The sequence below is a fragment of the Beta vulgaris genome, chromosome 3 (assembly GCF_026745355.1).
Source record: "Beta vulgaris subsp. vulgaris cultivar EL10 chromosome 3, EL10.2, whole genome shotgun sequence".
Classification (NCBI taxonomy): domain Eukaryota; kingdom Viridiplantae; phylum Streptophyta; class Magnoliopsida; order Caryophyllales; family Amaranthaceae; genus Beta; species Beta vulgaris.
This window is the reverse complement of record NC_079204.1, coordinates 54,827,545-54,855,273: the sequence shown is the minus strand read 5'-3', so window position 1 is coordinate 54,855,273 and position 27,729 is coordinate 54,827,545. Positions and strand designations below refer to the sequence as shown.

Here is a 27,729-nt window from a genome sequence, read left to right as displayed (position 1 = left end):
ATGTTCTTGGTATTCATCATCAGTCCATCTCAACTCTAACTTCTTGAGTCGTTGCTTAGATATGAGATTCGCCTCCTCAGCATCGTCTAGGCCAGCAACATTTTCAAGCTTGGAAAGGCAAAGCTTTCCTCCAAGGTCATTCATGTTTCTGAGTTCCCTAATGCAGCAGCCAATTTCTCTACCAACAATAAACTCTGACAAAGTGCGGAGGTATGTTAGTGCTCCGATCCCAGCAGGCATGGAATGTATACGACGAAGGGTACCAAGATCAAGATGTCGAAGGCTTGTTAGCTTCCGGGTGGCTTTTGGTAATGCTAGTAGACGAGGACAATTTTGGAGCTTCAAAGTTTGCAAATTTTAAGGCACTCTATGGTTTCAGGCAACCTTGTAACGAGTGTTTCAGAGAGGTCAAGGAAACGCAGAGATGTCCGTTACCTATAGAACTTGGCAGCTCTGATATTTAGTTCTGCTCAAATCAAGAACACGAAGATTGTGCAATGACATGAAAAACCACAAGGAATGCAATCAACATTAGCCCTATGATCCTGCAACAACAAAAGAGTCCTCATTTTCGTTAAATTTTCCAAGAGCCTGAAGATCTTTTGTGAGTAAACACTGCAAAGTAACATGTAAGTGTTTTGTTTCTGCTATAGGATCAATCAAAACACTACTAGGAGTATCAGAGATCACCCTTACAGGATTGATTTTAGACCTTTCAAGGACTTGTTCCGGAATTTCAAATCCAACCATCTTGTACCACATCTTCCCAGTACCATAGTCTTGTTTCAACAACGAAACGACTTCTCCATACTTAGAAAGTGCTCTAAGATAGGCAGCAGCAATTTCTTCTGGATTCTTCCCATGATGAGATCCTCTGCCATCCATAACTGAATCAACGTATCACCATCAACTTCGTAATCCTTAGGGAAAAGACTACAATACACCAAGCAGTCCCAGCATTCCTGTGAGACAATTGCATAATCCTCTGCTCGCGTAAGCGACTTCATACACTTGAGCATATCCTCATAAGCCTCTATTTCTCTAACACCCCAGAACTTGTATAAATTGTTTATGTGCTCTGAATGTTCTGCCTTGTACCCAGTAAAATATTTGAGCTGCGTATCATTATCTTTGGCATTCGAACTGAGCCAAGAGTTCTTTGTCCTAATCGGCGGTGATGCTTTCTCGCCGGAGAAAGTGATCTTGGATTGATCCATGGTAGTTGGACAAATTTAGAGGAAAGATGTAGGAGGCTAGGAGTATGTTTTTATGAAGTAAATACTGTTTGCCTCTCTTCTGCTTAAACTAATAAAGTGGCAAACTGGCAATGCATAGGATATTATTGTTTGCTAAGTGCTAATAAAGTACGTGAAGTTTCGTTTTTTGTCTTTAACTGGGAAAATCACCTTTACTTAGCCACTGCTTTCTAGTTCCCACACTCCAGTTGTAATCCATTTCAACCTTCAATTAGTATACATTTTCACAAACTCTTCAAATTTGATTGAAAGGTGGTTTATTTAATCTAATGATTAGCTCCATTTGATTGGGTGTAAGACATTTTCAGTGTAAAAAAAATTATAATAGAAAACACAATTCTAAAATTAGTTTTTAGTTGTTTGGTTCGATGTAAGAAAAATGATGACATGAAAAGAAAATGAAATGAAAAGTAAGGAGGTATTGAGAGGAGTGTACAAGAGAGATAAGAAAAAGGAAGGAAAATAATTTATTATGGGGATGTTTAGTCTAGGTGGGAGCATAGTGGTGATGCTCGAGTTTGCATCTTGGTGGGAGCACGGCCTTGATGGATATGGAAAGATGTTGGATCGGAGTTGATTGAGACCTCATTTTTTTTTCTTTGGTGAAAAGGAAGTGAGATTAGCTATGACCAATGTATGGAGAGGTGATGGTTTCGGGTATTTATGGTAGGATGCTCTCCTGCTTAACCGATCGCCAGGTGGGAGATTGTTGGGTCATGTGGAAAGGGTGAAGCAAGGTTCGAGGAACAAAACGACTGGAGTGTCGATGCAAAACTTTGAGGAATAATATCTCTAAATCACAACATTGGCAAGTTCAAAATTATCCTCCATTGCAAACAATATAATTTCACAACAAAAATCACAAAAAGACTAGCAATAAGTTTAGACCAAAATTTTGAACTATATTTGATTCCTCACATATACTCGCTCCATTTTCTTTTAATGGTTACACTTATACTTTTCATGCATGTCGATGCAAAAATTTGAGGAGTAATATCTCTAGTTTTTTAATTACAAAAATTATAAAAACTACATATTATTAAAATACATATTAAGACGAATCTGACAAGATTCCACGTTACTATATTTTTATTCTCGTATAAATCACAAAAGATGGTCAATGTGAAATTTGTGAATAATGTAAAATATCAAAGTGTAAGAATTAAAAGAAAACGAAGATAGTGTTATGCTACCAAAAATTATCAAACAAAAATTCCATATGTTAGGAAGCCAACATTGTAAAATCACTCAAAAAGATAAAGTATTCAAATCGTTATGAGCAAAAACTTTCAGTCACTCCAGTTTACCACAAAACATACCACTTCGAAAAAAGCAGTCTTGAAACAATAGCAAATGGACTTCACATCTTATGAAATTCAACCACAAGAAAGTAGACAAGGATTAGAGATTGTTGGACTCAAACTCAATCCCCAATTACAAATTGGACCATGTAAAACCCACACTTTATGAGTATGGTAAAACCATGGCCTTATTCAGCTAAGAAAGCAATAAGCCCTCTCATGAAGCCAAGTTATAGAAGAAAGAAACTCTTGCTTAATTGCAAAAAAATTGAATCCCATCACATCCAATACCAAGGTGATTGCTTCATCCAATGTGCCTTCAAATCCTCATCAAATTGAATTTCTTTTGCTTCCATCTCCGTCAATCTCAGGAAACCCATCGGCTGAATTGTGCTTCTTGACAAGTTTAGAGCGCCTCTGATTAGAAAGTAAAATCAAAGCTAAGTTTTCCGTTAACAAAGGAAAATTAGAAAAAGAAAAAGAAAAAAAGCCAATATTGTTTTCACAATTATGCTAAACAACACATCATAAATTTCAAACACCAGGGAACCCAAAAATAAGAAGAAAAACCCTACTAGACCAGCACCTCTAGCAGGTCAACCAGCCTAGCTACACAGGTTAATGCTTGAGAGTAGGGGAAATTAAAGGGAATCCCTATTCCCAAGCACAAAAAGTTCCCCCACCACCTCCACCAAACAAACTTGGTTAATTCAACATGAATATATATATATATATAATATATATAATATATATATATATATATATTATTATATATATAATATATATATATATATATATATATATATATATATATATATATATATATATATATATATATTGAGAATGTACTACAAATGAAGTTGTAATAAGAACTAAGATCCAAATCATGTTACCTAAATAAATGCAAAGCCGCTGCATCACCTTCGCATACAATCGTTGGTAAGGTAGCATGCTAACAAATCTCGGACCTCGTTGATTTCGGTAGTGGTGAAAGATCCCTCCCTTGATTCAAGGAATATCTTATAAAACAACCATAAGGAAACACATATAAGATCATTTTAAGTTTGAGTATGACTTTAGTTGACTCTAAAGAAATTGAGCAAATATTATAATGGAGAAATTAAGAAAATTGAGCTTAAAAAGCCGAAATCGGTCCAAAATAACATTCAATAACCCATAATCGGTTTCAAAGCATGTGAGTGGAATTTAATTTATTCTAATATTTATATATATGCTTATTATAACTATATATGACCTAACACGAGAATGAAAATGCGGGAGATTAAGAAAATTGAGTTAAAAAGGTCAAAATCGGTCCAAAGTGACCTTCATTTACACAAAATGAGTTTCAAAGTATGTGAGTTGACTTTAATTGACTCTAATGGTTATATATATACTTATAAATGCTATATATGACCTAACATGTTGCTAAATGCGAGAAGTTAAGGAAATTGAGCTTAAGAGGCCAAAATCGGCTCTAAACGACATTCATCTAACCAAAATGGATTTCAAAGCATGTGATTTGATTGTAATTGACTCTAATAGTCTTATATTTATTTATAAAAGCTATACATGACCTAACATGTGGCTAAATGTGAAAAATTAAGGAAATTGAGCTTACATGGCTAAAGTCGGCTCAAAATGACCCTGAATTGCATGAAAGGAGTTCGAAACGAGTGACTAAAGTGGGAAATTAATGAAGAATCTATAACTACTTATTAGATATGTTTATACCTTCTCAAGATCCCTGACTTCTTTGCAATTTGAGGTTACATCAAGCATGAACTTCAACACGTAGTAGCCACACAAATCGTTCCCCGTGGTTGTTGCGCACACTAATTATAGAATTACATAAAAAAATCATGTAAGAGTAAAACATATTTGTTTTTTTTTGCTAAAAACATAGCTTAACTAATATGTATTACCTTCATTGCTTTCCACTGAGGACTCGTTCCCATTACTTTCTTCAACGAACTACAGTTCAATTATTTTCATGTTAGAAGTACGTGGCTGTATGATGAAATTTGCAAAATGTGTTATGCTAATAAGTATTTTAAATAATAAATATACCTATTTATGTATGATTTGAGTTGTAAGGGTCGTGGTGGATCTTGAGCTAAAGAATCAAACTGATATACTGTGTTGTTTTTAGGACAAATCACAAGGAGCGACCAATGGCCACTAAAATCCGAAAAAAGTTAGGAAGCAATCGTGTGAGTACTTCTATCATATAATGATTAAATGGTAAAAATAGATACAAGATTAAGAACTATACCCTTCAACACAAGGGGCAAGTATGAAATTCTTTTTTGTAGAAATAGATTTGTCGACACTTTGATGAATAGACTCCTCCACCTCAACTCCGTTAGTCAAACGTATGTCAGCTCTGATCGTACTTGGACATAACCACCCAAATTGCTCTGGTATGCAATTGCGTCCACAATGATCATTTTGGAGTAATCTTCATTGCACAACCAAGTTCGCAACATAAATATATTATTGTATATTGCAATGCAATTTTATATATTTCATGATTACAAATGTTTTACCTCATGAAGACTTGAATCAAGGAAACATTCAACTTCTCTTTGCAAAGGAACTCTTTGATATCAACTTTAGACACCCATATCGATGCATCCTTTTTGTAGTTGAATTGCTTGGAATCCAACTTCACCTCTATAGGTTTATCATCTGAGATAGCACGCGCTTTCTCATATAGCTGTAAGCATTCAGCAGTGAGACAGTCGATCTTTGGCTTCTCGATCCAAGTATCTTTAGATGTGTCAGTTTGGCTACTTAAACCATTGGAATAAGCTTGCATTCCTTCATCCGCAATGACGGCCTTTGGTCGGCATGAAACCAGCTGCTTCAAAACCTAATAATACATATATATTTATGTACTCAGTAAAACCAAAGGTAAAAACATTTAACTTATTTAGTTAGTTAATAGGTATGAAACAAATCAATATGAATATGGATTCTATATCCTTGAATTTACTTCGTCTGAAAATCTCACCCACACTGATGGCCACATCACATAACCAAATAGAAACTATTCATCAACCAAATTGACACTATTCATCAACTAAAGTTTTTCAAGTGGGATATTGTAGTATTCGTTTCAATGTAGTCTATTAAATATCAAATTTTTATAATTATTTCTTCTGATCAAGAATATTAATAATCAAATAAACATATTAGGTTGCGTGAAAAAGTGAAGATAACACTTATTTAGACACGAAGGGAGTATGTAATTATGTATTAGGAGTAAAAAATTGTTGAAGTTAGTAGAAATACGATTTATGGTGTGTCAGTGTCACATTCTATCTAAGTGCCTCCATATTAATTTTCTTTCTTTATACTTGCATCACATGGACTACACACATGTTAAGAAGGATTATTAGAGAACAGAATCAAATAGAGAGGAGGAAGGCAACTGTCATATTTATTAAATGGCTGGTTCTTTTCAGTTGAAGAGTTATAGAGAAAAGATAAATTATCTTTGCATGATCAACAGAAGAGTTATAAAAGTACCCTACAAACAATTTTCAGTTGAAGCAAATGCGGAATCCAATACCTTCGAGTCTACTCATGGTACACCCGGGTGTACCATGAGCATGGTACACCCAAGGGTATTCTTGTAATAAATTAGAACTTCATGTGCTCATTTGACACCAAATTTGCTCATATAGCCATTTTTCTCATTTACACATTTGCTCATTTTGCTCATTTTGTAATAAAAGTGTTTGCTCATTTTCTTAAATGAGTAGAAATGTTTGCTCATTTGCTCCTTTTGCTCATTTTGTAATAAAAGTGTTTGCTCATTTTATTAAATAAGTAGAAATGTTTGCTCATTTGCTCATTTGTTCATTTTGCTCATTTGCTCATTCGCTCATTTTGCTCATTTGGAGAAAATAGTCTTGGGTGTACCATGAGCATGGTACACCCAGGTGTACTATAAATATTCTCAATACCTTCTCATTACTCTGAACTTCCGATCCTTTACAATCTTTTATTTGGCCGAATATGGCGCTTCCATGGTTCTTGACAAGTGTATAACCCTGGTTCAATTTAAAAAGTAAATTGAAGGTAAGTTTGACTTCAAAATAAAGAAAGTTATAATTAGACCACTAAGTTTATTTCAACAATTACACCAAACTAAACACCAGAAACTTCAAATACTACTACACAATGTTTTGGGTAACTGAAAAGCTCCTATCAGCCATGCTGTCCATGATTAATAACAATAAGTCGTACTAGCTAGTTCAAACTCTTGGACAATGCGGTTGTAGATTCAATTTGTGTCCCATTCTATTTAATGAAACCTTAGACTGAAGCTGAATTATCTTTGCATGATCAAGAGAAGAGATCGAAATTAAGTACCTAAATAACCCATTCTGGAAAAGTAAAGACGTTGCCTGAATTCGAAGCAGCTGAGTTAGCTCCGTCAGTAACATCAATCTCTTGATGCCGAGAAGCAGGGACGTCATTCGAAGCATCTGATGGAGATCCGATGAACTCCTCATCATCAATCTCGCTTTTCAGAACATGTAGTAACTTATGCCGATCCTGACCTCCAGTTCGACATCTATCTCTAAGCACCTTGCAATTTCTTACTATGAGTTTCGGAAGTGACTGTGGAAGGTCTGGTAAGGAATTTAGTTCTGGGCAATCTTCAATTTCTAATTTTTGTAATGAAGTAAATTTTTTGAGTGTGGGCAAGTTTTCGAGCTCTGGACAACTTAGGATTTTGAGAATGCAAAGGGAAGGCAAAACATTTGATTCCAGATATGTGCAGTCCCAAAGCTTAGTCATACTCTCGAGAGTCAATGATTTCAATGATATAAAACTTTTAGTTGTGGACACTTCATGAAAAAGACTCTTCACAGATTTTAACATGGGAAACTCCTCGAGGAAAAGGGTTTTGAGACGCCGGAGTTCCGCAAGCGGTGGTAAGGTATCACAAGAAGGAGATTTATTCAAGTGTATCTTCTCAAGCAAAAGAGAGGAATGAGACATCCACTTCGGAAACGCGGCAGAAAGTGTAGTTCTTTATTACTAGTTCTTTCAAGTTATCATGAGGTTTTAGGCCATTGAGAACCTGTTCACAAACTGAACTATCTTCTGTCCATTCTAGCTCTATCCTTTTCAGATTAACCTTTTCACACAACTTGGCTTCTTTAGATTTTTCCTCACTTTCGACATTTTCAAGACCTGTTATGGAAATTGAACCCTGAAGACTGCTCATATTCTCCAACTGTTTTATAGCAAACTCTGGTTTTTTACTCACACGAAAAAAAGGAAGGGTCTCAAGATGAGAAAGAGTTCCAATGTTTCCAGGCTGCATATTCATCTTCCTTATGTCTGCTATTTCCCAATCAACATATCGCAAATCAGTCAATTTTTCAAAATCTTTTGGTAATTGACGTAATTTGGTGTCTTTGATTTTGAGAAATTGCAAGTTGTTAAGCTCACACAGTTCATCAGGTAATGTTTCTATAAGGGTATAAGAGATATCCAAAAATCGAAGGTGTTCCAACTGATATATGGAATCGGGTATATTGTCAATATTGATTCTATTCAAGGCCAATACTCGAAGATATTTTAGTTTCTTAAAAAGATTGGGAGGTATTTTTACCTTTAGATCAGTTTTTCGATTGGACAAGGAAAGCAACGTTCTGAGGCGCTTACATTTCTCAAGTTTCTTCAATAAAGGTTTGTCAATGTCACACAACAATGACAAATGACGAACACTTTCTATGAGAAGAGACGTAGACGAACCTGGAGGAAGCTGCAGAAATATACTTGAAGCGGCTAATTTTGATAAATAATGGTTGAATTTGTGCAACTTATATATTGAATTTTGCTTATCGGAAGCTTGAAGTATTGATCTTTGAACTATATCATTGAATGAGATTTTGCCTGTTTGAACTTGCTCAACGAACCCTTCCGCTGCCCAAAGTTGGACTAAGTCGTCGACATTATAATCATATTCTTGAGGAAAGAGCGCAAAATAAGCAAGACATCTAGTCAGATGATGTTTCTTATCTGAATGTTCCGAACTCAAAATCGGATAAATTGTTGGATTATGCTCCAAAATTAGTCAAATAGTTTTCCTAATAGTTAGGATTAGTTGCTAATAATTAGTTAGTGGGTTAACAAGTAGTGGTCTAGATAATGGTCTATTTAGTGGGATAAAAGTAGTGGGATAAAAGTAGTGGACATGTTATTAGTAGTGTTTTGTAAGCCTATAAAAGACACTTATTGTATTGAGATTAATTGAGCAAGTTTAATGCAAAACTTCTCCATATATTATTTAATCTCCTCTCTACTCTAAAAATTATCATGGTATCAGAGCTTTAGGTTAGATCCTTGGAGGCCAAAAAAAAAAAAAAAAGAGAGAGAGGAAGTAAGAAGTAAGCCATTGCAGGCCATCTTCTGTTTTATGAGTGAAAAAAATATGGGGCAAACCACCATGGCAAGAGTGGTTGAAAAGAAAAATATTTGTGATTATATGCAAAGTGGTGAAGAGAAGTGCTTCACAAAGTCATGGTGGAGAGAAGTGCTTCACAAGGTCGTGCGGAGAGATGTGCTCCGAAAATGTGACGTTGGTAATGAGAAGTGCATTACATTAGGAAGAGAAGTGATTCCATGTTAATGGAGAGAAGTGCTCCATGAAGATTAAAAAAAAATGAAGGTCCATATATCATACGGGAAGAATTACGAACAAGCAAGATTGTGACACAATGTTTAATCTTGGCTCTTAGAAATTTTGGAGCAAGGGGGTGTGTTGGATTATGCTCCAAAATTAGTCAAATAGTTTTCCTAATAGTTAGGATTAGTTGCTAATAATTAGTTAGTGGGTTAGCAAGTAGTGGTCTAGATAATGGTCTATTTAGTGGGATAAAAGTAGTGGGATAAAAGTAGTGGACATGTTATTAGTAGTGTTTTGTAAGCCTATATTGATAAACTTCATTGGGCCCACACACAAGCCCATGTTGGAGGAGAGAGTAACCACATACAAGGTTGGCAGGGTTCCATCCTAAAACCAATTGGTGATAGGTGGAGTAACCCACCAATCTATATGTTAGTCATTCTCTCTCTAATTCTTCAATGTGGGACAATTATTTCTAACTCACATGTGGGCTTTACTCTTAACACTCCCCCTCACATGTGAGCCACCTTTAATCTTGCAATTTGGATAGGTCACAACATCCTCGTTGGGCTCTTTCCGGACTTCCAACATGAGGTCAACTGGGCCCCTTCTTGGGGCCATTACAATTCTGTTGGGCTTATTTTTGCTCCAAACAGATCTTTAACACCTTCCATCTTGCATTTCATAACGGGCCAAGATCGTCTGCTCTGATACCATGATAAACTTCATTGGGCCCACACACAAGCCCATGTTGGAGGAGAGAGTAACCACATACAAGGTTGGCAGGGTTCCATCCTAAAACCAATTGGTGATAGGTGGAGTAACCCACCAATCTATATGTTAGTCATTCTCTCTCTAATTCTTCAATGTGGGACAATTATTTCTAACTCACATAAACTTGAAGAGAATTAGAAAGACGACATTTTTATATATTTTTCATACTCACATAATAAATAAACAGAACAACCTTTAAATAGACATACAAAACACTACTAATAACATGTCCACTATATAGCCCACTACTTGGTATCCCACTAACTAGACCATTATCTGGACCACTACTTGTTAACCCACTAACTAATTATTAGCAACTAGTCCTAACTATTAGGAAAACTTTTTGACTAGTTTTGGAGCATAATCCAACACACCCCCTTCTCCAAAATTTCTAAGAGCCAACATTGAACATTCTGTCACAATCTTGCTTGTTCGTAATTCTTCCCACATGATGGACTTTCATTTTTTTTAATCTTTATGGAGTACTTCTCTCCATTAACATAGAAACACTTCTCTTCTTAATGTGATGCACTTCTCATCACCAAACATTTGTTGATGCACATTATCACCAACACCATATCTTAATTTGTTGATGCACATTATCACCAACCTTCACTCAATGAAGCACTTTTCTCCATAAACTCATTTTGACGTTGCCATGCAAATTGACTAAGTCCACGACTTTAATTTCGGAAACCGTCTCTGCGTTGAGTACGACTTCCACACACTTGTAAAGATTACTCGATCTTAACCTCAACAATTTTTTTTTAAATGCTTTTGATGCCCTCTTTTTCATAGGATTCAAATCCATTTTCATGGGCTAAAAGGGAACCCAACAACACATCACACCCAACCATTACTTTCATAGTTAAACACAAAAAAATTTCACTTAAACAAAGAAATTACTCACAAATAATGAAATCAAGCTGCGTTGCTTGTTTCTTTTTACTCAATTTTTTTTAATACTCTCTTTCTCCCTCTATCTCTGTTTTTTTTTTTTTTTGCTTCATCTCTTTCCCTTTTCCGGATCTAACCTGGAGCTCTGATACCATGTAGAATTTGTAGAGGAGAAAAAAGAGAAACTTGAAGAGAATTAGAAAGACGACATTTAAGCCATTGCAGGCCATCTTCTGTTTTATGAGTGAAAAAAATATGGGGCAAACCACCATGGCAAGAGTGGTTGAAAAGAAAAATATTTGTGATTATATGCAAAGTGGTGAAGAGAAGGCTTCACAAAGTCATGGTGAGAGAAGTGCTTCACAAGGTCGTGCGGAGAGATGTGCTCCGAAAATGTGACGTTGGTAATGAGAAGTGCATTACATTAGGAAGAGAAGTGATTCCATGTTAATGGAGAGAAGTGCTCCATGAAGATTAAAAAAAAATGAAGGTCCATATATCATACGGGAAGAATTACGAACAAGCAAGATTGTGACACAATGTTTAATCTTGGCTCTTAGAAATTTTGGAGCAAGGGGGTGTGTTGGATTATGCTCCAAAATTAGTCAAATAGTTTTCCTAATAGTTAGGATTAGTTGCTAATAATTAGTTAGTGGGTTAACAAGTAGTGGTCTAGATAATGGTCTATTTAGTGGGATAAAAGTAGTGGGATAAAAGTAGTGGACATGTTATTAGTAGTGTTTTGTAAGCCTATAAAAGACACTTATTGTATTGAGATTAATTGAGCAAGTTTAATGCAAAACTTCTCCATATATTATTTAATCTCCTCTCTACTCTAAAAATTATCATAAATTTCGTCTCTGAATTCTTGCAGATCCCACAAGTTGAATGTGGTCCGGTCTGCCTTTTTGCATTTAGCTAGAAAAACTCCAAGGAACCTAGCAACCCCAGGCACACCTTCACAATAATTTGCCATGCTCTCAGCAGTATCTGTTAGAAATCGGAGCCGTTCCGGGTCATGAACTATTCCTTTTTGCACAATCACTTCTTTGCAGTCCTCCTTCAACAAGGGCTTGAGAGTATATTTAAACGTGCCTAAGGTTTTTGAAACTCCTGGACTCAGAGAGGTGACGAGGATCTTCATATTTATGTTTTCCATTTCACGTACTTTAGACAAGAAATCATCCCATTCACAGAGCCTTACCTCGAACAATCTGTCAAACCAGATCAGTAACCTGCTTTTCTTGTTCTTTAACGCTTCTTCCTTGCAATTCAACAACTTTTTGATACTATCTTTACAATTGAAGATGCCATCTTGCACATTGACCTCTGATGTCTCAAAGTCGTCAATAATTCTTTGGTCCTTTAGGATATTCAAAGCAAGCGCCGTCTTTCCAACTCCATGCATACCAACTATACAGACTCCATTTTTATTGTTGGAATATAACTCTTCAATGATTGCGTTGATGTCATCCTGCCTACCTACAAAACAACTTGTTGAGCTGTTCCGCCAATCACCCTGCTTTCCTTCATCTTCTTTTTTTTGGTTCACCTTGAATCATCTTCAATTGTTTTGTTATCTCATCGATCTTTTCTTGCAGCTTTCTAATTTTCAAGAACGTCTTTCGAGATTTCAACTTCGTTACAAAGTTCAACTTCTTCTTGCACAAGTAGCGCTTAGTATTTTTAGTAATCAGGAGTGCTATATCTGCAATCAGATCTTCAGCGTCATAGCAAAGTTTAGTAAGGGTATCCAACCGATCTTGCACTACAGTTTTAAGTCTGCCCTCCAAAAGGAACGTTTCCACCTTTTTAGACTCGTTCTCCGCGTTCAAGATTGTCGTTTCTAGCACTTCCAGTGTCCTATTATATTTCCTCAATTCATGGATCTTTGTAATGACGTCGTTACCTATACGAGTCAATAGGAAATTGAAAATACCTACTACAAAACCAATTCCTAGTTCAATCCCCATAGTCTTTGGATGATGGTGCAACCTTTGATGGCTTTGACAATCTTCCCTTCTATTTTTTCACGAAACAAAAGACAGAAAAGAAACAAAGGTGTAAAGTTAGAGAAAAGTAACTGCTAAGTTCGGTTGAGATAGCTAAAAGTTCGCTTCGCCATACCATCTATGATTATGATGAGTCTACTATTGATGGACAAATATGAATATTGTGATTTGATCAACGATGACTTTGGGTGTATAAATGTTGTTAAATTTTTTTTTTGAGGGGTGTATAAATGTTGTTATTATTAATATGGCAAATGAGTATTGAGAAAAATATGTATTTTTTTGGCTTATTTTATGGATATTTACTTCTTTTCTGACAATATTTTTTTTCATTTTGAAGTGACTTTTCTGACACTATTTAAAAACCCTGAGGCTGATCATCTGAAAGTGGAAAGTTGAGAAGAATAGAAGATAATGTAACCTATAGTTTTAGATCCGCTATAGGTAATGGCCAGTATTACATCAGCTTTTTTTTTTAATGGTTGCTTTTTTTTTACTTGCTATATTTTAATTTTTCTTAATAGAGACTTGACCGACCAAAAAGTAATATTATCATATTTGTGTTTTTTTTTCACCAAAAAGTAATATTATTATATTTGTTTTACTCTTTTTTCACCTAAAAGTGCTCTTTTTTTTTTTTTTTTTTACTTTTTTCATCTCATTTAATGCTAAAGGGATCAAAAAATACACTAAAAAAAATTGAAAAAATTGAAACAGACATCTCCTAAATACTAGTGAAAATAACAAGGTAGCAAATAAAATAAAGGGAAAAACTTTGTCTACCCACTGGGTAATCTACCCATTAGAGATAGACATCAATAATAAGTGGAGTTCAACTCAGCAGAATTATTAATTTTTTAATTGTCTATTTCTAATGGGTAGTCTACCCAGTGGGTAAATGTAGCAATCTCCTAAAATAAAATAAAATAAAGGAAGTATGTTCGTACTTTGTTACTATCTTCCTCTTAATAATAACTAGTTTTTATATGCACGCGATGCGTGCAAAAATAGGTAGAAAATTAATTTTTTTTAGGGAACGTAGAAAATTAAATTAATTGTTAATTATATCGAGTAAATTAGAGATATTTGAATTGTTGATGGTTTTCTTTTTGTATAATTTCTTTTTTATTTTTTAAAATTAATTAGGTAGTTTTTTATTTAATTAAATAAAGTAGTTAGAAGAGAGATGTAATGAGGGTAAAATGGAGTTTCTAATATTTTGGTGTCCTACCCCTCTTCCCATATAGAATAGAGATTAGTGAACTTAGTGGCATGCGGTTGAGGAGATCATTAGATAGCTAGTGAGGGATGACATTCTTTGTTATGAATTATGATGTTGGTCATAGTTTCTACTTACCTCCGTTATATAAATGAAGGAGGAAGGAAGATGGTGTCCTCCTTACAAAAAGTCTGATACATCCTTAATGAATTTAACTTGTCATATATATTAAATAATCTTTTATTCTTACTACTTGTCATACATATTGAACAAGTTAATAATGAAATTGAATTTGAAATTTCAATTAAATATTAAATTAAGGAGAATGATTTCATCTTCTTACATATGTGTGAAAAACTCTGACAAAAAAAAATAAATTGACAATATAACTTGATTATTGACACAATCAAAAAAAAAACTTGAATTTCATAGTATTAATTAAATTGATAATATTTTAAAACCTAAAGTTGATTATTATTCGATAATCTCTATTATATAAGTTAATAAACTCTTCCACTTTATTAGTATTTAACGATTGAACCTGATATGTACACAAATTCTTCCACTTTATTTGAGCATAAGCTTTTTTCTACTTTATATTTCCTTCTCTCAATACTATATTTGAATAATGATGAACGAATAAATAAAAATCCAATGAAACATTCATCTAAGAAAAACATATTATAAGAATTAAAAAATATGGTAAATATCTCTTCGAATCTAATTTTATGTAACACTGATGAATAACTAATTGAAAAAAACCATAATACGACTGACTCGCACGTAACATGCAAAAAATGTTGGTTTTATTGTAAGGTAGATGGTAACTGGGACAAGTTCCAACCTAATAGTGTTTCATTTCCCTTTCTTAATTAAAAATGATGTTACGCGAATAATATCACGAGTTAAACTTTGGATTATGAATTGTTTATGTGTGTATATAATATATATATTAATATTGTTTTATAAACTATTTTCAAAATAAAAATTATTATTTAATTAAAGGGATGGAGTTAGAATTACTTAATTTTTACTACTTCTTTTGGTGTGTTTATTTCCTTTCATCTTTTCACTTAAATTTTTTTTTGAAGGTTGGTAAAAGTGATTATTTTGTCATGATTGAGCGCACATATATACCCAAGACTACATAGTTTTTTGAGAAAAACAGGATGGGAGGATTTTATTAATCATAATCAAGTTCTACTAAAGCTAGGATGCCTTGCGGGAAGTCACTTAGAAAGACTTGCTCAATGTCGTTCGAAGGTAATAGTCTAGCAACTACATAGTTTGAATATGCAGTAGTTTTTATTTTGCATTTTGAGTTTAATTAATTATGGTACTGTGGTTTGATTTAATTTAGTTAACTCAGATTTGTTTTAATAAATATTTATAGAACTTGAGTTGTAAGTTTACTTTTTTCAATAAGATAGCATTACATGTTATATTTTAATATTAGATGAATGATAACACTCTAGAGGTTTGCTCAATTATTTTCAAATGAAAATGGATTTCAAATAAAGGTTTGTGGATCAAATTTTTAAGTTAGGCTAAACAAGTACTCCCTCTGTTTTTTTTTTATCTTTCTCACTTAGAATCTTGGCACTATTCATACTTAGAGAGAATCTTCTCAATTGTTTTCAATCTATAAGAAAAAATATAGTCATGTGGGATCTTGTTTGATTCGTCTCAATTAATACATTATTAATATTTAATCATTATAATTTTTACTAATATATAATGAAATATATTTAAGTTCAAAGAAGTGCATTGGGAAGCGTGCACAGAAAAGTGAGAATGATAAAAAAACAGAGGGAGTATTTGACCTTCTTTTCATTGCATTAGTTTATTGAGTCAATTAGGGTTTATTATTATCATACTCATGCCAAAAAAAAATTAAATATAATACATGTCTATTCTATTTTCAACCCTTATAATTTTTTCGGATTGATATCTTCTCCTTAATTAAAATTTTAAATTCAACATTGAAGGAAAAAAACTAGAACAAAAATTGAAGAAGAATTACCTGGAAAATTTTCTAGCAGAAGGAAGATCAAACCCCTAAGATGCCAAGATAATTTTGATTGCTTGATTATGCCTGTAAAAGAATTCAGAATTTCTAAAACATGCTTGGGAAGGATTTCGAAATATAGTAAAAATTTCGATGGAGAGAAGAAAAAGGAAAATATGAGTGTTATTTGCCATAATTTTCAACATTTTTTGGCTTTTGGTTGATGAATTATGGCCCATTCTACATCTTAGTAGCTACTAGCCCAGTCCACTTGGTCACTGTCTTGTAATAAACTAGGATTTAATCTTTTTGTCTTATAGTAGAAAATATCCTCCTAAGGATTACTGCTAGCAGTATATATATAGTAGGTTGTTGTCTCATAATGTGATACAACATATCAACCAACGAAATCACCCTTGAATGTGTCGCAATCTTCTCTTCTCTTTCATTTCCTTTCTTTAGTAACCACGATTTAGTCAACATGGTATCAGAGCTGGAGGTTCGACCAGTGAAGAAGATAAATTATAGGTAGATAGTTCTTCAGATATTTCTAGTGTTGTTGTAAGTTTGAAAAAAAAAAGTTTATCATAATGTTGATTGCTGGGAAAGAAAAGATAAGCCTTTCAAATATCCACAATTTGCTCTATGTGAACAAACTTTTGCAGTAAGACAAATGTAGAGTGATATTTTACTCAAAATATTGTGTCATTCAGGATGTAAGAAGGCCATAGGTTGTAAGTGGTTGTTCAAAACCAAACATAATCCAGATGGCAGCATAGACAGGCACAAGGCTAGGTTAGTAATCCTAGGCTGCAAGCAACAATATGGCGTAGACTACCAGGAGACTTTTGCCCCTGCAGCCAAGCTAACCATTAAGCCAAGAATGAATCAAGCCTACCAAGTTCACTCACAAGTAGCTAACAATGTTATGTTGCACAATGATGCTGAGTGTAATGTAGCTAAGAGGATCCTCAGGTACATCAACAACTCTCTAGGCCAAGGCATTCTTCTAGCTTCTCAATCAAGTGCTCATCTGACAGCATATTGTGATAGTGACTGGGCTGGATGCCCTATGTCCAAAAGGTCAGGTTTTTGCATCTTATTGAGTTCCTCTCCTATCTCTTGGAAGTCCAAGAAACAACATGTTGTTGCAAGATCCTCAGCTGAAGCTGAGTACAGGGCCATGGCCCTCACAGCCTGTGAAGTCACTTGGGTCTCTCAACTCTTAAAAGAACTGGGTCTCAAACATCTTTCAGCTACAGTCATGCATGCACTGTGACAACAAGGCAGCCCTCTCTATAGCTGCCAGCAACCATCTTCACCATGACAGAACCAAGCATGTAGAGCTTGACTGTCATTTCATTCGAGACAAAATTTCAGAAGGCATCATCACTACGAGATATGTTCCAACTTCTGAACAGGCTGCAGATCATGTCTTCACTAAGCCTCTTACCATCTCTCAACATACTCATTTACTATCCAAGCTAGGAGCTCTTTCCAATCCCTCTTAGCTTGAGGAGGAGTGAAGAAAAGGAGGCATACTACCCTCTTTTTATTGTTACTTGTACTACCTACAAGTTTGTTTTGTAGTGTCACTAGTGGAAAAACACATGAAGGGCTGCGCTAAAAAAGGCCCTTAGGGCTGCGTATTATGACAGCAGCCCTTCACTTTTAGTGAAGGGTTGCGTTTTTAAACCGCAGCCCTTCTTTGTACAAAGGGCTGCGATTTTGGCACAAAACCGCAGCCCTTCGACGCAGAAAAAATAAAATTAAAATGTTTTTTTTGACATTTTAAAAATCAACAAGAACAGTCGAAATTTATAGATCTTAAACTCAAAAACGAAAATGAAAATTAAAAGAACAAAAACGAAAAAAAAAACTCATTCGTTGGTGGTTGTAATAATTTATACATTCCATTCACCATGTAGTTTATTTTCAGTTGACGAAAATGAAAAAAAAAAAAAATGAACTTGCCTACAACAGTTAGATCTTCAATAAAAAAAAAGATGAGAAAAGAAATTGAGAAAAACAAGATCAGATATGACGTTATTAGCTTAAAAAAATCAACCGAAATTTAATCATAGATAAACAGAAGCCTCCTCATCAATAACAACAAAAAATTAAACCTAACAACAGATCTTAGAAGAAACAACAGTTACATCGAAAACCAAAAATTATTAGAAGAAGGATGCTCATGAACTTGACTAACAACAGTTACATCTTCAATAAGAAAAATTCGGTTAAGGAAAATGAAAAAAAAAGAAACAAAAACAAAAATGAAAATTAAACAAAACTCAAACTCAAACTTAGATCTGAAAAAAAAAATCAAAACAGATTGTTGGTGGCTGAACTGGTGGTGTCGTGCGTTGGTGGTTAACGACGACGAAGCCGTTGGTGGTATCGTGCGAATTGAAGCCAGTTGGTGGTGTCGTGAGGAACGACGAGACAGAAGGTGAGAGAAATGAGCGAGGGTGAGAGAGAAACGAGGGTTGAGCGGGTTTTGATTGTGAGTTGAGGAGAAAAAGCGCAAGAGATGAAATGGGAGGAGAGAGAGGGGGTGTTTCAACAAATCAACAGCGACATAATGAAAGAATTGGAGGGAGCTTAGGGGCTAGGGCAAATAGCCATAATAAAGAATTTCAGGCCCAATAGGGCTGCGCTTGACTAAAAAACGCAACCCTTCTTATAGTTAGAAGGGTTGCGTTTTTTAGTCAAGCGCAGCCCTTTATCTAAAGGGCTGCGCTTTTCTTTAAAAACGCATCCCTTCTAGTGCAGCCCTTCTAGTGCAGCCCTTCCTTTTTTTTTTCCCTAGTGTCTTATTATTACAATTATACTAGGTGACTCTTGTCTTGTTTTTAGTCAATCAATTCCTAGGATCATGTGTTGATCCCTGCACTACTGTACACTACAGCTAGCAGTAGTGATAGTGGAGGATTACACCTCCTGTTTTTCTCACTCTCTTTGTCTATATAATGCTGAGATTGTAATATGATCGTTTAAGACAGATAATACAAAAATATTCCTCCCATTCCTGTTGTTATTTTCTCTGCTAAAACCTTGATGCAAATATTAAAGTTTTCAAACTCCATACACGAATTCTAGCAATCTTTTTTTTCCCGCTGATACATCACATTGATCAGAAGAAATCCTTTTAGAAAAGTTAAAACCAAATAACTAAAAGGTAACTCACTCCTACTAAAGCCTGTAAATGATAAAAGCAAAGCTATGTTTTGTAGTCTAACATGTGAGCTGCACATGCTTAGTAAGCTGGACATGTTTATATAGTAATCAGCACATGTTTAGTAACCTAGCTGTCTTGGATCACGTGAGGATCCATCTAGGGATTGGAGCTGTGTCCTTAGTATATAAGGCTGCATAGGTCATCAGGTTGTAACTTATTCAATACAACAGAAATATATTTGCTGAAATCAAGGAGGAGCCGCCTTTGAGCTACCTACCTTCATTCAAGTATATTCTCAGCTATACTTGGAAATATCAGTAGATTTCACAAGACTCTTAGCTTAAATTTGTTTACATGGTATCAGAGCAGAAAGAGGTAAGTGGAATCTTTTTAAAGTTTGTCACTTTAACAGCTTGAAAAATCTCTACCTTTTCCTTATTCCAGTTGAATCTGTGTTCCTATACTTCTGGGCAATAGAGTTCTGTGTTGAAAGAAGAAAAAAAAAACTTAAGTTTTCCTATCCTGCATCATGACTGAAAAGGATACATCAAAAACGACTATTGAAACCAATAGTCCTCTGTATTTGCATCCTTCTGATGGACCAAATACCTTGAAGGTAGACTGTCAATTGACAGGAGCAACAGACTACAGACCATGCATGGAAGAGATCCATGGAAATATCTCTTGCAACCAAGAGAAAGTTAGGTTTTGTCACTGGAGCCTTGACAAAATCTAGTACTGATTCAGTTTTAAAAGAAGCTTGGGAAGCTTGAACAGCATGGTTACAGCTTGGCTTCTTAATAACATGACTGAGTCCATAAGGAGGTCAGTGATGTATATGAAATCATCTAAGGAAATCTGGTTGAGTCTTAAGCATAGGTTCACTGTGAGTAATGGGAGCAGGAAATATAGACTCAACAAGCAAACTTATGAAGTAAAGCAGAATGAAAGGCCTATATCTGTATACTATACAGATCTTAGGGTGCTTTGGGAAAAGATTGAGTCAATGAATGACTATCCTTCAATTACCAGTGTAAATGCAGAAGTCACTGCTTATGTTGAGGCAATAAATCAACAAAAAGAAGAACAAAGATTGTTCCAATTTTTAAATGGTCTGGATCTTGCATATGGGCCCTTGAGAAGTCACATACTGTTGATGCATAACCTTCCCACTGTAGAGGGAGCTGTATCTATGGTTCAACAAGAAGAATCACATAATGAAGTTGTAGGAAAAGAAAAGGAAGAAAGTGTAGGTATAGCTCTTTACAACAAGAATGAGAACAAACTCTATTGCACTGTTTGCAAGAAGAGTAACCACACTGCTGAAAAGTGTTGGTTCAAGATAGGCTTTCCTGCCAACAGTAATAAGAACAAGCAAGGGAACAAAAGTTTGACAACATCACAGAAAATAGAAGTGGTATGGCAAGGTAAAGCCAAGGTTACACTGGAGGAGGTCAGAAACAAGAAGAAGGGTGGATACAGTGCTCAAGTGAGTGGTGGAAGTGCTGAACTTGCAACAGCTATTGCCAACAACTTCAGGAGATGTTGAAGTGGGCTCTAGCTCCAGCAATATAGCAGCTAAGCAGGGAGGTGATGATACTGATGATGAAATTGACAATCACTTTGCAGGCATGGTGTCTTGTCACTTTGTTAAAAACATGAGTGATGCATGGATAATAGATTCTGGTGCCTCAGACCATATGATTGCTAAACTGGAGCAACTTCACAATGTAAGAAAATTACTTGAGTTAATCTACCTAATGGTGGTGTTGCCTATGTAACTCACATAGGAAATGTTTTTCTTAAAAATGGCATTGAACTCAAGGAAGTCCTATTTATTCTGAATTCAAGCAAAATCTTTTGTCTGTGCAAAAGTTATGTGAACATGATAAATGTGTTGTAATGTTTCACAAAGATCACTGCGTTCGGCAGGATTGCACAACACAAGAAACTAGGGACATAGGAAATGCCATTGGGGGGACTCTACTACCTTCAAAATCAGCCAAACACCAGCCAAGATACAATACTCAGCTTCAAACACAATACAGCTCATCACCCAAGACAACCTAAGGCAAATACTAGCCAAAATAGTGCTATGAATGTAACTCACAACAGTGAGAATTCTGTTTTTAATGACTCTTTTGTTTAAAAAATGTGTAATGAATTCAAGTTTGCAATGCAAAGTCTTTCAACTACTCTTTATGGCATGTTAGGCTTGGACATGCTCCCACAAGCAAGCTCAAACATATATCTTGTTTAAAGAAACACCTTGAAACAAATCAAAATGAGATTTGTCTTTCTTGCCCTATGGCTAAACTCACAAAATTCCCCTTTCCCTTGAGTTATACCCAAGTGGCAGGACCTTTTGACCTAATCCATATTGATATATGGGGTCCCTATAGTTCCTTACAAAGGAAAGTTTAGATTCTTTCTTACTATAGTAGATGATACACAAGAGCAACTTGGGTACATTTACTAAAGAATAAATCAGACTCTCTCAGTACTATTAAAAATTTTTGTGTGTTTGCAAGAACTCAATTTGACAGGAAAGTAAGAATAATCAGATCTGATAATGCATTGGAATTCAAAGATCAAGGTTGTGTTGGCTGGTTCACAAATCAAGGTATAGTTCATCAGACAAGTTGTGTAGATAGACCACAACAGAATGGGGAGAGGAAACATAGGCATCTACTTGAAATAAGTAGAGCCTTGAGGTTTGGAGCAGGATTGTCATTAGCCTACTAGGGTGATTGTGTTGTTACTGCTGCACATATAATAAACAGGTTACCTACACCTGTTATTAAAAACAAAACTCCCTATGAAATAATGTTTGGGAAAGAGCCTGATTACTCACACTTGAAGAGCTTTGGATGCTTTGCTATGGCTTATAATCCTGATAGAGAGAAAGATAAATTTGCTGCAAAAGCTGTGCCTTGTTTGTTCTTGGGCTACCCTGATACTCAGAAGGGGTATAAGCTGGAAAACTTGCTCACTCACAAGCAGTTTGTATCAAGAGATGTGAGATTCTATGAGCACATCTTTCCTAAACTAAAAACTAAAACTCACACCTTCATGAACCCTATACCAGTTGATCTACCTAACCTTGTACCTAGTAATGTTGATACTGATGTGTCATACCTGCCTGAGCCCTCATCAGAAGCTGTTCATGAGCCCAACCTACCTGAACCAGAACCAACTAACCAAACACATGACCAAACCCCTCACATACAACCTACTGTGATCCCTACCATCACTGACCAACCTATGTCTACACCTCACCCATCAGAAAGTCTACAAGAATCTCAAAAACTCCCACATGGCTCAAAGACTTTGTTACCACTTCACAAAAGAACCATGTTGATGAGCAAGCTAAAGAAGTAACTTCAGTAATATCCACAGATGTTAATGAACACTTTGTGAATATGGTGAAACAAGTTGTTGAGAATAAGGAGCCTAGATCCTACATTGAAGCAGCTGCACAACCTGGTTGGGTGGCAGCAATGGAACAAGAGCTTGCAGCTCTTGAAAAGAATGAGACCTGGGAAATAACAAAGCTTACCTGGTAGAAAAGCTATTGGCTGTAGATGGGTGTATAAAACCAAATACAAGGCTGATGGAAGTGTAGAGAGGAAGAAAGCAAGGTTGGTTATACAAGGGTGTAATCAAAAGAAAGGAGTAGAATACACTGAAACATATGCCCCTGTGGCCAAGATGAGTACTATAAGAGCCTTGTTGGATGTGGCAGCAATGAACAAGTGGCACACTTGTCAAATGGATGTGCAAAATGCATTTTTGCATGGAGACTTAAAAGAGGAGATATTTATGCATATGCCGGCCACCAGGCTATATCCCACCTGATAATCATGTAAGTGAGAGGGAGAATGACACTCCAGTGTGTAGACTTAAGAAAGCTTTATATGGGCTAAAACAGGCCCCTAGACTGTGGTTTGCCAAACTGTCTAGTGCTCTTCTGTCATTTGGCTTCAAACAGTCACAGGCAGATCACTCTCTATATGTGCAAGAAGATAACAGTCACTTCACAACTGTGCTAATTTATGTGGATGACTTGATAATTACTGGCAATAGTATTACTGCCATCACACATCTTAAACATCTTCTTAGCACCACTTTTCACATGAAGGATCTGGGAAATTTAAGCTATTTCCTAGGCATGGAGTTCACTATCTCCTCACAAGGAATCTTCATTTCACAGAGAAAATATGCTCTTGAGCTACTCATTGAATATGATATTGACAAAACAAAGTCTCTAAGCTTCCTATTGACACTCATGTCAAATTGGAACCACAAAAGGGCACACCTTTACCCCATCCTGGAAATTATAGAAGATTAGTAGGTCAATTGATCTATCTTACACTCTCAAGGCCTGATATTAACTTCTCTCTTCAGTTGTTAAGCCAATTCATGCAGGCTCCCACCTCTATTCATATGCAAGCAGCTAGAAGAGTGTTGAGATACATTAAACAGGCTCCTGCACAAGGCATTCTTCTAGCTAGTAACACTGCAGCTAAGCTCACAGCCTATTGTGATTCAGATTGGGCTTCATGTCCCTTTTCCAGAAGATCTACTATTGGGTATTGCATTCTATTAGGATCTTCTCATGTATCATGGAAGAGCAAGAAGCAGAGTGTGGTAGCCAAGTCATCAGCTGAAGCTGAATACAGGGCCATGACCCTTATCAATTGTGAAGTCACTTGGCTCATGTCCCTTCTTAAAGACTTGGGCCTCAAGCACTTGAACCCAGCTGCTTTGAAGTGTGATAATCAGGCAGCTTTGTCAATAGCAGTTAATCCTGTATATCATGAAAGAACAAAGCACATTGAAGTGGATTGTCACTTCATTCGAGAGAAGATCACTAATGGCATTATCAAGCCTTCCTATGTTCCTTCCAAAGAGCAGCTTGCTGATGTACTGACCAAGGCCCTACCTACCTACCAGCATAAGAAGCTTTTAGGCGAGATGGGAGTGCAATTAGCATCATACAGATGAGAGGGAGTGTAAATGATAAAAGCTATGTTTTGTAGTCTAACATGTGAGCTGCACATGCTTAGTAAGCTGCACATGTTTATATAGTAATCAGCACATGTTTAGTAACCTAGCTGTCTTGGATCACGTGAGGATCCATCTAGGGATTGGAGCTGTGTCCTTAGTATATAAGGCTGCATAGGTCATCAGGTTGTAACTCATTCAATACAACATAAATATATTTGATGAAATCAAGGAGGAGCCGCCTTTGAGCTACCTACCTTCATTCAAGTATATTCTCAGCTATACTTGGAAATATCAATAGATTTCACAAGACTCTTAGCTTAAATTTGTTTACAAAGCCAAAGACAACCAAAACTCTCTGAACGTTCTCTTCCTTCAATGAACAAGAATATATAGATGGATTCCAAAGATTTGCTTTCAACCCATAAGAGTTAATAACAATTTAAAAGCACGTAAAAATAGGTAGACGTAGGGTTTGCCTAAGCAATAGAGGATTAAATCATGAGCAAAACAAATATGAGTAAACTTCAAGGTAGGTGAAACTTAAATTGGTCAAGCTTATTTACTCATTCTAATTAAGATTCTTGAAAGATACTCCATACACACCACAAACAAGAGAGGAGAAAGTGGATCACCCTCTCTTACTTTGACCTCTTTTCAAACTAAAATACCCTTGCATAGTGGCATTTATCATCAAGGAAAATTTCGGAGTAGTTAGACACTCCATAACTAGCTCAGTATGCAGATCAGGGAACCCATAACATTAAGCATTTATTGTAAAAGCTTCTGGCCCATTATATCATAAGCCTTCTATTAGAGGTGATCAAATGGCGGATCGGGCCTAAAAGAAATTTCCCAAAAGTCGAGTTGGGCCGGGCCAAAATTAGGGCCAAAATTTTGTGTCTAAAGCACATTTTTCTGGCAAAAAAAAAAAGGGCTTTTCAGGTCAAAATTAAAACTAAAAAGTTCTTTTTAAGTTGCCCAAAACTCATTAAAATTTGGGTCGGGCCAGAAATTTGGGCCAAAAAAATTGCTCAAGCCCGAGCATTTTTCGAGCCGGGCGGGCTCACTTTGATCATTCTGTATATCCTCCTATATATTCTTGACTAAGTCTTAAATAACTATAATATTGTGCAGTATCCATAATCAAGTTAGGCAACAATCTCCTTAATCTACCCCAAATAACTTTTGTGATACCTTTGTAATAGGACCACACCTTAGGCTTCTACAGTTCTACTCATAGTGAATAGGCATTTCCACATTCTCTCCATGTTCATTAACAAATGAAACCTAGTTAGGAAATGATTGATTTAGCTGAATCTTAATAGCTACACTTGCATATTCCAATTTACCACGCTTTTGAGTAGCCATATCAACTTTTTTGGCTTCCCAACCTGCCCAATAATTTTGAGTAGACATTTTTCTCCCCAATAAAAAAATCAAGCTTCAACTGCACCCAAATAGGTATTGTTTAAATAACGTATTTTTCAATATCCTTGTTAGGACCCATTTCACCTCTTAAGACCCAGCATCAACCAGAACTTCAATTTCACCGGTCCTCACATTAGTATCATCAGCAACATTATCAAATTGTTGTAAAATAGGAAAGGTCGAAGAACCTACCTCAATTGCCTTCTCTATTCGCTGCTGTTTTAAATGACACAACAATGCCTCCATTCGCTGCTGCTGATAGAATATGTATACTAAAAGTTTAGACGCCTTTTTTTATTTTTCAGTGTAAACCGAAATAGTAGAATATGTATACTAAAAGTTTCATAATCTCATTCTAATTTTCGCGTTGTTTAAGTCATGAACGTTTAGGAAAATTCTACATGATGACCTCCTACTTTGGATTTTCCTACTAGATGAGTAGATGGTAGGCCAAAAAATTTTTATATCAAGTGACCTCCTACTTTGACTTATTATACTTATTAACCTTATTTTGCTTAAAACCTTATTTTCCCTCAGGCTCAGAATAGAGGTGGAGTTTTATGACATTGGCCACCAAAGGTAAGCCTTTGCAGAATCTTTCAGCTATCTCAAGTGCAGTCTGTTCCTGTGTATGACGCCTTCTCTTGGAATTGTTAGTGTGGGTAATATATGATTCTGAATCCCCTAGGATGATCGATTGACAATCTTCTATAGATAGCCCTTTCAAGTAATGGGTAATGACAGGAACAATGAAAGTATTGAGTTGAATTATATTTAACGTAAAGAATACATCCTGTATATATAATACAAAGTATAACTAACCTAGCATAAACATAGGAAAGATAAAAGATAAAATACAGTTAGAGATATACAAGGGAATGAATATCCTAAAGCATAACAGAATAATATTCTAAAGATAACGTAACAAACTACGTAATCTTATCATGCCCCCGCAAGATGGACGGGCGATCAGTGAGGCCAATCTTGAGTAACAGCGTATCTAAGCGCGGCCTTGTGAGCGGTTTTGTTAAGAAGTCAGCTAGTTGGTCGCCTGTAGGAACATGGACCACCTTAAGCGTGCCATTTTGAACATTTTCACGGATAAAATAAAAAGCAAGAGCTAAGTGTTTCATCTTGGAATCAAACACAGGATTGGCACTGAGAAATGTGGCGCCCAAATTATCACAATAAATAACCGGTTGGTGCGTAATCGAAAGACGAAGCTCAAGAAATAAATTACGAATCCATAAGAGTTCTCCAGTAGTGTGCGCAATGGCACGATATTCAGCTTCAGTAGATGAGCGTGCTACACCCTTTTGTTTCTTTGAGCACCAAGTAAGTGGATTGCGACCCAGAAATATAACATGACCCATAGTGGAAGTGTAATCGTCTTTGTTGCCTGCCCAATCGGAGTCCGTAAAAGCATGAAGAGTAGGAGGAGAAGCACGATGAATTTGGAGACCTTGATCCTTAGAACCATTGAGATAGCGTAGCAGCCTTTTGAGAGCATTCCAATGATCTATAGTGGGAGAGGCCATAAATTGGGATAGTCGATTTACCGCAAAGGCAATATCAGGACGCGTAAGTGTAAGGTACTGGAGACTACCAAGAGCTGCGCGATAGTCTTTTGGAGCAGGTAAGAGAGTGCCGAGAGTAGCAAGAAGCGGGGTACCAACCGCAAGAGGGGTCGAGGCTGGCTTGGCATCTAACATGCCCATAGAATCAAGCAAGTCACACACATATTTGCGTTGACTGAGAAATAATCCAGTTGAAGTAGGAATAACTTCAACGCCAAGAAAATAGGAGAGAGATCCTAAATCTTTTAAAGCAAACCGAGTTTCCAAGGTTGTGATAAACTGGAGTAGATGATCATGATTTGGCCCAGTAATTATGATGTCATCGACGTAGACAATAAGATATATAGCCTTGGTAGAGTGATGTTGAATAAAAAGTGAGGAATCCGAAGCAGCGCGTATGAACCCAAGACT

At 35.9% G+C, this 27,729-nt stretch overlaps 1 protein-coding gene and 1 long non-coding RNA gene across 2 annotated transcripts; both read right to left on the bottom strand.

Moving 5' to 3' along the window:
* Positions 1-2,594: 2,594 nt before the first annotated feature.
* LOC125495784 (uncharacterized) lies at positions 2,595-5,383 on the bottom strand. Its single transcript, XM_048640609.2, has 7 exons — positions 5,107-5,383; positions 4,833-5,018; positions 4,628-4,738; positions 4,483-4,531; positions 4,292-4,392; positions 3,451-3,576; positions 2,595-2,974 (listed from the first exon to the last, which is right to left on the bottom strand). The coding sequence occupies exons 1-5, from the start codon at positions 5,376-5,378 to the stop codon at positions 4,345-4,347; spliced, it is 666 nt and encodes a 221-aa protein (XP_048496566.2). The 5' UTR covers positions 5,379-5,383; the 3' UTR covers positions 2,595-2,974; positions 3,451-3,576; positions 4,292-4,344.
* Positions 5,384-12,813: 7,430 nt separating this feature from the next.
* On the bottom strand, positions 12,814-26,001 carry LOC125495430 (uncharacterized). Its single transcript, XR_007272067.2, has 3 exons — positions 25,934-26,001; positions 16,138-16,209; positions 12,814-12,905 (listed from the first exon to the last, which is right to left on the bottom strand). It is a non-coding gene; the product is annotated as an uncharacterized LOC125495430 (long non-coding RNA).
* Between the last annotated feature and the right edge of the window lie 1,728 nt (positions 26,002-27,729).

Coding starts and splice junctions, on each gene's coding strand:
- LOC125495784 (XM_048640609.2), bottom strand. CDS start 5,378: ATGCAAGCTTATTCCAATGGTTTAAGTAGCCAAACTGACACATCTAAA. Junction 5,019..5,106: donor TTGATTCAAGTCTTCATGAG/GTAAAACATTTG, acceptor TGTGCAATGAAG/ATTACTCCAAAATGATCATT. Junction 4,532..4,627: donor CTCAAATCATACATAAATAG/GTATATTTATTA, acceptor ATTGAACTGTAG/TTCGTTGAAGAAAGTAATGG.